The sequence below is a fragment of the Arachis hypogaea genome, chromosome 9, assembly GCF_003086295.3.
Source record: "Arachis hypogaea cultivar Tifrunner chromosome 9, arahy.Tifrunner.gnm2.J5K5, whole genome shotgun sequence".
NCBI lineage: Eukaryota > Viridiplantae > Streptophyta > Magnoliopsida > Fabales > Fabaceae > Arachis > Arachis hypogaea.
In genome coordinates, this window is record NC_092044.1 from 108,764,339 (window position 1) to 108,775,876 (window position 11,538).

The window sequence follows — 11,538 nt, forward strand, 5'->3', positions numbered from 1 at the left end:
AGACTGGTACACCACATATTTTTCCACTAAAGATCAATCTAATGGCAAAATTACCTTTTAGAGTTTGGAGACATCTCTAGATTTTGTTTGTTATGTTATTTTGGTTATCATTTGGTTACTCAATAGGAAATAATATTTTGTCCAACGTTTCGATTACTGTTATTTGATTTTAGGTGTTTAAGTATCTTTAACTGTCTTTGGTCGTGTTGAATTGTGTTTTTTGTTTAAGTGGCATGGACCAGTGTAAATTATGGTTTGGGTTTAGATTTGTTTAAACTATGTGTTGAATTGTGAAATTTTAAGTTGTTTTTAATTCAAATTGACCAATGGGTCATTACTAGATTTATAATTCTCATGCTTACATATTATTATATTGAGATTTTGATTTAAATTTAGAAACGTTAACATCAATTTCATTCATAACTTCAAACAGTGACACAAACAATACATCATGAAACTATTATAAGATCTCAAATTTACCTAAAAATTTACCAATCCAACACAACAATCTCCTAAAATAGCCTAACTAATCATTAAAAATGTAGGTGCACTCCATATGATTGCCTTAACTTATATGGATTCTGCAGCAACAAAAATATAAAACCAATCCACTCAACTATCCCTAAAGTAGCGACAACCTTAAGCTTTTATTCACTATCCTTCAATCTTACTTTTAAGTTTGTAATTTTTCTCTTAGTCCTTGCAATTTTCAGTATCTTGTTGTGTTCCTCCAGGCTTCGACCCAACGAAAAAAAATCACATCCATCCTGAACATGTGACAGCCCAACACCATAAATAGAAAGACTAAGATTCCCAAACACTAATTCACAAAATAATATCAAGAACGTACCTTATAGTAGACGTAACCTCGAAATCTTTGGCCTGAATTTTCATTTGTTGAGGAAGTTCGCAGAACTGTCCTCTCTTCATGTCCACATAGCAACTCCTTACTATGTGCAGGAGAACGAAATCGTGAAGATCTTGAACTCTGGGATGCATGGACTCATCGTTGTTGAATCCTAGCTCTTCTTCTTTCCTTTGAGCATTCGAAGAAAACGATGTTGTTATGTTCTTCAAACAAGGCCCCTTTATTATTATTATTATTATTATTATTATTATTATTTGTTAAAAAGTCAACATCAGACATTAAGGCCTAGTTTGGATAAACAGTTTAATTAAGTTTCTTTGAAAAAATAGTTTAAACACTAAATATTTATATTAAAAGTAACTTATATGAATAAGTTATTTTGTATTTGGTTTTTTAGTTCTAAAAGTACTTATTTTAAAATAAGTGTGATAAAAAAAACTTTTTATTACGAGAGAATTCATTTTTTTAACTTCTTTATAAGTACTTAAATAACTTCTTAGAAAGTTACAATTTAGTTTTGAAAATTATACTAGACATTAATACTACTATTTTTCATAAGTCAAAAGCTCAAAAAAATAGCCTTTGAAACTTACCAAACGGGCCCTTAAAGACTATAGGAATATAATTGTTCGAAAAGTAATTTTAAAATCAAGTTGAACTTTAGGGAGGATTTTGATATGCAAAAAAAGATTGGTGACGAATAAAATTTTCGACTTATACCTTAAGGATCAAAATTATATTTAACCTTATTTTTATATGCTGCCTCCCGTCGTCTTTGTTGGCTCACTAAGTCTTCCACAAGCATGAAAACAATTAAATTTTGGATAATCAAACATTTATTATCTTTTGAGTTTTCATTTTGTATAACATTTATTAACTACTCTATTTATTACTAATCCTATCAAAACAGGTGAAGTTTTTATTCCAAAAATCGTTATCGGGCAATCTTTCATATATAGACACGTTACAATAATTAATCGAAAACTTCAAAGACCTAACTGTCACTTCACCCAAATATAATGAATGATAGAAAAAACTGGAAAGATATAATCATATGGACTCATTATGGAGTAAAAACTTAGTTCTGGTTTGCCTTGAGAATTTTGTAATAAGACTTGGATGATACACAGCATCATTCTCTCAGGAATGAAAATCAATAGTCACTAGTTAGTGCCATTGAAATAACAAGACAAAAAGAAAGAAAACATATCAAATTCTTAACAAACAAGACTTTTAACAAAAGTTAAGATCTTCTCAGAAAAGGAACACCTATTGCTTCAGCTTAGGTGACTCTATTAACTTGAAATCGACTTCAAATTCATCCCACATTGTGCCGCAACTTGACAATTTTGGAGTATTGCAATGTTCTGGAGAGCCAGGATGAGCAGAGACACAGTCAAGCCCAGGGAACACCTCAGGCACCTCCTCTAGTTCTATACGAGCGCTTTCAGACTGCAATGGTGGTAATACATATAGTTAGCGAGAAACATGATATGGTAGAGGGGAAAAAATTATGAGGCTTCAAAATCAAACCTTCATTTTATGCAGTTCAGTGGAAACTGTCAAATCATCATCCGAATCTGATAAAATTATGAAATCAAAGAATAAATAAACCAAGTTACAGCCAGTAATGCACAGTATGAGAATACATATATAACAATTACCGTGCTCAAGTCCAACCATCTTCAAAAAATGATGCACATCCATTGCTCCAGACTTGGATTTGATACACTCCTTATGATTGTGCGACATCCGTTCTTCAGCAATGGCATTATGGTCAAGAGGTTCTTCTCTCAGTGGCTTCAGGCTGTGTTTACCCCTTATCTCCCGAACATGCGGCTCAACCACTGAGTTTGAAATGTCAGAAAGGGCCTTCCTTCTAGCGGTGAGAGATTTCTCAGAAGCATTAATCTGTTTCAAATGCCGATTAAAAGAGACATCCAGGGCTTTCTTTCCACCAGCCTGATTAATGGGCTTTCCTGCATTGGATAGATCACCAAGTGGTTTTCTTCCACCACCAGCCCCAAATTTCTTGGCCTTTCCGGAAACTGCTCCTGCTCCTGCTCCTGCATGCCACCATCAAGGATTAGCCTACAAACGTTAAACACCAATAGAGATTGTAATGCAACATTCTGGAAACCAGTGGAACAATAACAGTACCGTTGAGGTTCCGGTCTTGAACCAATCGTTCAATTCTTGCTGCCATCTATGTTACTCTAAACAATCTTCAATCAAAGTTCCTGCATATATATGTCGATGAGGGGTTAAGCCATCTTAGATAATGCATTTCTACACCAAACCATCATTTGACACCACAGATGAAATCTTTTTAAGTATTAAAACTGGAAATGCAAAATAAATCAGTGCCCTTAAGTTGCTTGAGGAGAATGTTTTCCTTAAAGGAAAGGAGAAACCCTATTCTACTTCCGGTATTGAGATCAGAGCAAGAGAATTGGACATTGGTATCAATCCATTATCCATGGTACAATTTAAAATAAAACAGTGAAAATTCCTCATTTTATCATTATTGCTACAAACAGAACTAGAATCCTTGACCTATCGCCACCAGATCTTGAATCCCAAACGCTTTCTGCGTCTGCTTACGCCCCTTAAGTTGAGAAGAAACCCCTTTTGCAGATAGCCATAAAAGTAAGTAGAAGATGAAAACTTACAAATTTGATAGTCAAAAAGAGGACTCTGATTCTTGAATTTCGTCTTTTCTTTTCTGTCTTGCGCTATTCTGTGGTTATTGTTGGGATTGGATGAACTCGTGAAAGTTGAAACCTGAAAGAAGGGTTTAAGAAAGCGGTGTCTTGAAGCAATGGAGTTTCAACGGTAACATGAGCGCTTTTACATTATTGTCCTTTGATTTTCTTTTAAATAATCTGTTTACCAAAATCAGCTAGAGAGCTACTTTATAATTGTATATATTTATACAAATACATATTTTATTTTTAATATGTATTTTATATTAGTAATTAATTTTAATATACAATTGATATATTTATTTAAATAATATATTATATCTCCTAATCGTAATATTAAAATTTATGATTTAATTGTGCATAAAATTTTTTTTTGACTTTTATCTATTTTAAATTTAGATAATTTACATTCTCTTGATTAAAAAATGACAAAACTCTCCCAAAATTTCAGCTCTCTTAGACACATCGACCGTTACATTAGTTTTTTAAACTAGACTGTACTTAATTGAAGTAGATGATAACAATTTGTTTGGGATAATTAAATTTCTGCCTAATCATCAAAACAACGTTACCATTTAAATGGATCCCATTGCGTAATCTAATAAAAACAGTTAATCTTAAGACAAGAAAGTAAATCATGAGTGATATAAGTCAATCTTTAACTGCTTAGTAACGTGCTAGAGGGAAAAAGACAACAAAATTTATGGGTAATTTTGAAAAATTAAAAAACTAATTTTTACTACTACCAATTATATATTATAAGACTAATTTACATAATCAAAACTATCATAATACAATAAATTTAGAATAATGCCGAATTTAAAAATGAAAAAATAAAGTTTGAGAAAAGAGGACCACACCAATTCAATTTTTGTCTTTGAACCTCCATTAATATAACTCTGTTGACACCTTACAATGTTGCCAATAACGCTTCACTTCATAATTTTGTTAGTTCGTTTTGGAGAAAAACGTACCAATTAATTAGGGTTTCTAGTAATTTTGTGTGGGAAATAAGGGTTCTTTTTAAACTTGAAAATACATATGGAAGATGGGTTAAATGCCCTTTGAATTGTGTCACTTAAGTAATAAGCTAATACATATACAAAAAGTGAGTATAATAATAATAGGCACATACATATACAAAGAGTGAGTACAGTAATAATACATATATACTAGTGTAGTACAAATAGTTAGTTACAAGATTAGTGTATATAATCAATTGTTAGTCAAAAAATTATTAGATTAGCTGAGTGAGAATTAGAATTGTTAGTTTCCTCAACTTCACCCTCCCCTCCTCTCTGGTTTGTGGGTCTTTTACATTCAGAGCTTCAATTCAAGTTTATCTCTCTTTTCAATTTCTCCCAACTATGAATTTGACATGGTGCGGTGAGCGAGTGCCGCTTGCAATCACTTTGATCACTCTTTCTGTTCCGTTTCTTCTCTTCACAATTTCACAATTTTTCTCTGATTTTTTTTCTTTTTTTTATTCAGTTTTTTTCTCCCTTCTTATTTTCTCCTCCTTTCTTGAACTCATAGCATAGAGATTGATGAGATTTGTCTAGTTTCACACACCACACATCTTGAAACGAAGCATTTCTGATCAACGAGATCAAGAAAAGAAGGTCCGAATATGCATTAATTTCTCAAATTCATTGATTTCTGAATTTCAAGCCATGGATTAACACACAACCAGCACCCAGTGGCATCGATCTCAATGCCCTAGCTTATCTGGTAGCTCATATCAACACCTTTCAGGCAAATTCTTCTCATCCTCCAGCTAATCCTATCATGGATCCCTCATCCCCGTTCTTTCTTCATCCTGGTGACAGTCCAAGTAACCCCCTCATATCTGAAATATTAAATCACAAGAATTATAATTCATGGTCAAGATTGATGCTGCGAGCCTTAATTTTGAAGAACAAGATCGCATTTGTTGATGGTTCTCTCCCAAAATCGATTGAAACCGATCCAACTTATGAAGCATGGAAAAGGTGTAATACGATGGTAGTTTCTTGGATCAATTTGTCTCTCAGCCAGATATTCAAAATAGTGTGATTTGAAATGGTGTGGCTAACAATTTATGGGAAGATTTAAAGAAGAGATTTTACCAAGGAGATGTGTTCCGGATTGCGAAACTTGAAGAGGATCTTTTCTCGATTAAGCAAGGTGACCTATCCATAACACCTTAATTTACACAGTTGAAAAGCATATGGGAAGAATTAGAGGATTATAGACCTCTTTCCACGTGCATTTGTGTCTCGAATTGCAATTGCTCCTCCATTGTCAGAACCTATAGAGATGATACATTTGTTATTAGATTTTTGCGTGGATTGAATGAACAATACACCACAGTCAGATCCAACATAATGCTGATGAAACCCCTCCCACCAATAGATACAGTTTTCTTGATGCTGTTACAACAAGAGAGACAAACTTCCAGTTCAGATCTCATGAATTTCAACTTGCAAATCAATACAATCAGCAATCAAAATAGTCACACCTCCTTTAGAGACAGAGGTCGTGGAAGAGATGGTAGAGGTGGCAAAGGAAGAGGTTATGGAGGAAGAAACACCCCCAGGCAATGCTCACTTTGTGGCAGAGAGGGACATTTAGTGGACAATTGCTACCGAAAGCATGGTTTTCCTTCGCACCTCAAAGCCAATACAGCCCATAACATCAACAACATCACTGCTGAGGTAACTGATGAGAAAAGCAGTGACACTATTGATATCTACAATGAAGAAAGTAGTATCTCCCAAGCCTCATTTACACCAGAACAAAAGCAAGCTCTACTAACACTGCTCCAACACCATGGAGCCACCACTTCTCATAATATGAACAACCTTTCCAATGTCACAGACCCTACGTCCTCTGATGCAGTTCATTCTGTGATCATGTACATAGTGTTGTCACAGAATAGTGAATCCTGGGTTATTGACACAAGAGCCACGGTCCATGTTTCACATACTTTTGCTGCATTTCATTCACATTAAATAATCAATCCTGTTAGAGTTAGGCTCCCAAACAAAAGCATCGTCACAACTTTGATTTCTGGCATAGTCAAAATTTCTAATACATTGTATCTCACTGATGTTCTTTACATTCCATCTTTTGCATTAAATCTGATTTTAGTCTCAAAATTAATAGAGTCAATTGATTGTCAATTTATTTTTAACAAATTTGGTTGTGAGATACAGGACTACCATACAATGAAGATGTTAGAGCAGCTAAATTCACTGAGGGTTTCTATGCAATAAAATCAGATACCAAGAAATTGAACACTCACACAACTATGTCCATACAAACAGCAACAGCTTCACCAGTCACACACCACACTGATCAAGCACTTTGGCATATTAGACTAGGTCATATTCCATTTAATAAATTGTATTCCATACAACAGTTGTATCCCACAGTTTTAAAGTTCAAATTTAATAAAGATGTTGCTGCTCTTCCTTGTGATTCATGTCACCTGTCTAAGCATAAAAGAAAACCTTTTTCTCACAGTTTTTTCTAAAATTCAATCTTCATTTGAACTCATTCATGTATATATTTGGGGTCCTATCAATGTTATTTCTACCAAGGGAAACAAATATTTTTTAACAATAGTAGAAGATTATAGTAGATATACATGGATTTTTTCAATGAATTTGAAATCTGATGTAGTAGTTTTAATTCAACAATTTGTAATTTTTGTTCACACTCAATTTGAAAAAAAAGTTAAATGCATCAGATCTGATAATGGAAAAGAATTTCAAATGCATGAGTTTTACAAGTCAAAGGTAATTATGCATCAATCCTCTTGTGTTGAAAATCCTCAATAGAATGGGATTATTGAAAGAAAGTATCAACATTTGCTTTAAGTCACCAAAGCAATCTTGTATGAGTCTTGTGTTCCACATTGCTACTGGGACTTGGCAGCGGTATATGCCACTCAAATTGTCAACCAAATTCCCAGCAATTTACTAGATAACAAGAGCCCCTTTGAGATTCTTTATCACAAAACCCCAATTTTTGAAAATTTCAAAGCGTTTGGGTGCCTTACATACATTTTCATACTGTCAGCTCATCGGACTAAATTAGATGCTAGAGCCAAAAAGTGTGTATTTCTTGGTTTCAAAGAAGGCACAAAAGGTTTCTTATTACTTGACATCACCAATAATAAATTGCTAGTATCTAGAGACGTTGTTTTTTATGAGAATATTTTTTCTTTTAAAGAAAGTAATACTGCAACATCTCCTTTGGCATCATTAGATCCGACTTACAACAAATCTCATGCATCACTTAACTTTGATGGCATATTCACATATACCCAAACCACTTTGCCTCATATCCCTGCCACAATTTCTTTCAACCCTCCCATCCAATCACATGTAGTATCATCACATAATAATAATAGCATTGCATCATCTCATCATGCTCACTCACAACAACCCCTTAGGAGATCTGAAAGAATAAAAAGAAAACCAGCTCATTTAGAGAATTTTTATTGCATGCAAACTTTCAAAGAGACAGCAACCACAACCAATTGTAGGTATCCTATTTCTAACCATTTATCATATCATAATCTTTCAACTACACATAGAACTTTTTTCTGTGAGTATTATATCATCCGTTGAGCCAAAACATTATGAAGAAGCTGTGACCGAATCTTGTTGGAGGGATGCTATTTCAGCTGAACTGGAAGCCTTGAATACAAATAAGACTTGGGTGATCACTCCTTTACCTCCAAGCAAGAAATCAATAGGTTGTAAATGGGTCTTCAAATTGAAATTGAAACCCGATGGCAGCATTGAGAGACATAAAGCGAGGCTCGTAGCAAAAGGGTACAATCAAAGACAAGGATTTGACTTCTTTGATACTTACAGCCCGATTGCAAAAATGACTACACTCAAGATTCTCTTAGCCTTAGCAGTAGCAAAGGGTTGATTGCTTCAGCAACTCGACGTCAATATGGCTTTCCTCCATGGTGATCTAGACGAAGAAGTTTACATGAGTTTACCTCCAGGCCTCAACGTGGAGAAACCTGGCATGGTTTGCAAATTAACCAAGTCACTCTATGACCTCAAACGGGCCAGTCGGCAATGGAATGTCAAACTGACCTCTTTACTCTTGAGCTTAGGCTACTCACAGTCTAAACATGATTACTCCTTATTCACTAAATCAAACAATAGTGCTTTTATTAATGTTCTTTTTTATGTAGATGACCTAATCCTTACAGGGAATGACCAATTAGAGATCAAAATCATCAAGCAACAATTGCATGCAGCATTCAAAATAAAAGATATTGGCAATTTAAAGTACTTCCTGAGACTTGAGATAGCTAGATAAAGCACTGGTGCTGCGGTTCACCAAAGAAAATATGTCTTGGACTTGCTCACTGAATACAAAATGATCAAATGCAAGCTTGCCACAACTCCGATGGATTATCCAACCAAACTGGCCAAGGATTTAGCACCAGCATTCTCAGACGTTTCGGCTTTTAGACACCTCATTGGCAGACTTGTCTACCTCACAACAATACGGCCAGACATTTCGTTCACGGTGGAAAGTTAAGCCATTGTTTAGACTGCCCTACCACTGCCCACTATAGTGCAGCTCTCCGAATTCTCAAATACCTGGAGAATACCCCCGCAGCAGGTCTCTTCTTTTCTGCCTCCTCAGACTTGCTCCCTTCCGATTACTCAAATGCAGATTGGGCAGTATGTCTAGATAGTAGAAGATCAGTCTCTGGATACTGCTTCTACATAGGCACTTCGCTTATCTCATGGAAGAGTAAAAAACAAACAATTGTGGCTAGATCCTCATCTGCAGTGGAGTATAGAGCGCTAGCACTTGCGACATGTGAAGCTCGTTGGATCTCATTCATTCTAGCTGACCTGCATGTTCCAATCACCAAATCCATCAATCTAATGTGATAGTCAGTCTGCAAGGTATATAGCTGCCAATCCAGTCTTTCATGAGCGTACCAAACATATTGAGGTAGATTGTCATGTGGTAAGAGAGAAAATAAATTATGGGCTCATCAAGCTTTTGCCTATCACTAGCAAAGACCAAAATGCGGACATCTTCACAAAGGCACTTGCTCCAGGACCCTTCAAATCAAGTTATGCTAAGTTGGGATTGCTCAACATTTTTTATCCCAACTTAAGGGGGAATGTATGATCTTTGTATGAACATAGTTTTTTTTCTTTTCATTTTATGAGTCTCTGTATGTTTATATTTTTTTTTTCTTTGAGAAGGTTTATGTAAATCCCAAGGACATGTTTATATAACTCTCACTGTAAGTTGCCAACTTTTCAGACTTGACAACTTAAAGGGAATGTCACCTGGGTAATAAGCTAATACATATACAAAGAGTGAGTACAGTAGTAATAGGCACATACATATACAAAGAGTGAGTACAGCAGTAATACGCATATACTAGTGTAGTACAGATAGTTAGTTACAAGGTTAGTGTATATAATCAATTGTTAGTCAAAAAGTCATTAGATTAGCTGAGTGAGAACTAAAATTGTTAGTTCCCTCAACTTCACCCTCTCTTCCTCTGGTTTGTGGGTCTTTCACATTTAGAGCTTTCATTCAAGTATATATCTCTTTTCAATGTCTCCCAACTATGAATTTGACAAATTGCGCATTTCATCTCCCCGTAAAGTGATGTTATTTTAACTATTAGGCAAGAGTTTAGTTATCTTAAACAAATCATTACTATTCACTTCAGCAAAGTACAGTCTAATTCAGAAGTCTAACGTGATATGTTAGCAAAATCTGTTATATATTTTTCAAAATGTTTGCATAAGAGTTGATGTGTCTAATAGAACTAAAATTTAAAAGTCAATTTTCAAATTTTAATCAATAAAGTGCAAACTGTTTAAATTGAAAATATAACAATAGAAAAGGGGTTTAATTCCTTAATTATTACTTAGTTTAGTTTGTAATTTCCTTGACCGGCTACATAACTTATTTGGATATCATATCTCAGACTTTCTATGAATTTAGTCAATAAAATAATATAATTCTTAAAAAATAAGGTAAAATATCATATCTCGTGCTTTTCATGGATTTTGCAAATATATACTGATAGTTATCAGTGGCTAAGAAAAGGGGGAGTTGAATTTTGGTCTTCTTTGCTTCTGAATATACAATTTGTATTATTAACAGAACTTAGGAGATATTTTTACTTTTTTCTCTTATTGAGTAAAGAGACTCCACTTTTTGTCTCCTAAAACAGAAGTAGAGTAGAGAAAAAAATGTGACATCCAGATATATCATGGTTTAGCTACTAAGTGCAATATAACCTACATCCAGTCTCCATCACAATTATGATAGAATTTCACTATCTTTTTACAAGATTACAAACACCAATTATTCCCTAGGATCTACCTAATCCTATCTGGGACAAATCCAAATTCTAACCCAATTTGAATTTGACTAGGACTCAACCTAACTTTCAATAGCCAAGTGCTAACCTAACTTGCAAAATAGAAAGATGTACAAAGAATATCTGAGACATTTTATGGCTTTTTCTCTAAGTTTTAAATCGTTGCCTTTTAGCTTTCATTGACTTTTTTTTACAAACCTCACCATGTTTTCCTTTTTCAATGAGACTTAGACAGACTAAACTGAGAAAAAAATGCAACATGTAAACCATGAAGGAGAAGAACTCATAACAATTTAGGTAACTATGAAAACTAAACTCAATGCTCTGTTTTTCTCTCATTTCTTCAACCATTGGCCGTTCACCCTTATCATAGAAGAGTGAAGCTTCCAAGGTTGAATAAGTTCAACCCAATGCTGTCTTCTTCTCCAATCTTCAGAACATGTAGCGGCTTGGTCAAAGGAGAGAGAGAAGTCCAAATTTGAGACATGCAACTTACCTTCTCTACTTTTTTTAAGCTCCATTGATCTCATCCGTTGATCTTGATTTTGGCCCCAAATTTTGTTTCTGAGCATTGATGAGTTTTT

At 34.4% G+C, this 11,538-nt stretch overlaps 2 protein-coding genes across 3 annotated transcripts; one reads left to right on the plus strand and one right to left on the minus strand.

Moving 5' to 3' along the window:
• Nucleotides 1-1,931: 1,931 nt before the first annotated feature.
• On the minus strand, nt 1,932-3,763 carry LOC112711617 (uncharacterized). Of its 2 annotated transcripts, none has more exons than XM_025764311.3 (5): nt 3,541-3,763; nt 3,029-3,108; nt 2,533-2,934; nt 2,402-2,448; nt 1,932-2,320 (listed from the first exon to the last, which is right to left on the minus strand). In XM_025764311.3, exons 2-5 carry the CDS (start codon nt 3,072-3,074, stop codon nt 2,138-2,140), a joined length of 678 nt encoding a protein of 225 aa, XP_025620096.1. In that variant the 5' UTR covers nt 3,075-3,108; nt 3,541-3,763; the 3' UTR covers nt 1,932-2,137. The 2 variants fall into 2 exon arrangements, with proteins under 2 accessions (XP_025620096.1, XP_025620097.1); XM_025764312.3 differs by having other exon boundaries at nt 2,533-2,928; nt 3,541-3,683.
• A 4,763-nt stretch (nt 3,764-8,526) lies between these two features.
• On the plus strand, nt 8,527-9,491 carry LOC140175207 (secreted RxLR effector protein 161-like). Its single transcript, XM_072202152.1, has 2 exons — nt 8,527-8,607; nt 9,075-9,491. Exons 1-2 carry the CDS (start codon nt 8,527-8,529, stop codon nt 9,489-9,491), a joined length of 498 nt encoding a protein of 165 aa, XP_072058253.1.
• The last annotated feature ends 2,047 nt before the right edge of the window (nt 9,492-11,538 follow it).

Bases quoted from the DNA above. Each gene is read 5' to 3' on its own strand.
- LOC112711617 (XM_025764311.3), bottom strand. From the start codon at position 3,074: ATGGCAGCAAGAATTGAACGATTGGTTCAAGACCGGAACCTCAACG. The intron at 2,935-3,028 runs GTACTGTTATTG...GGTGGCATGCAG, and splicing joins TCAAGACCGGAACCTCAACG to GAGCAGGAGCAGGAGCAGTT. The intron at 2,449-2,532 runs GTAATTGTTATA...TAATTTTATCAG, and splicing joins GATGGTTGGACTTGAGCACG to ATTCGGATGATGATTTGACA.
- LOC140175207 (XM_072202152.1), top strand. From the start codon at position 8,527: ATGGCTTTCCTCCATGGTGATCTAGACGAAGAAGTTTACATGAGTTTA. The intron at 8,608-9,074 runs GTTTGCAAATTA...CCTCATTGGCAG, and splicing joins ACGTGGAGAAACCTGGCATG to ACTTGTCTACCTCACAACAA.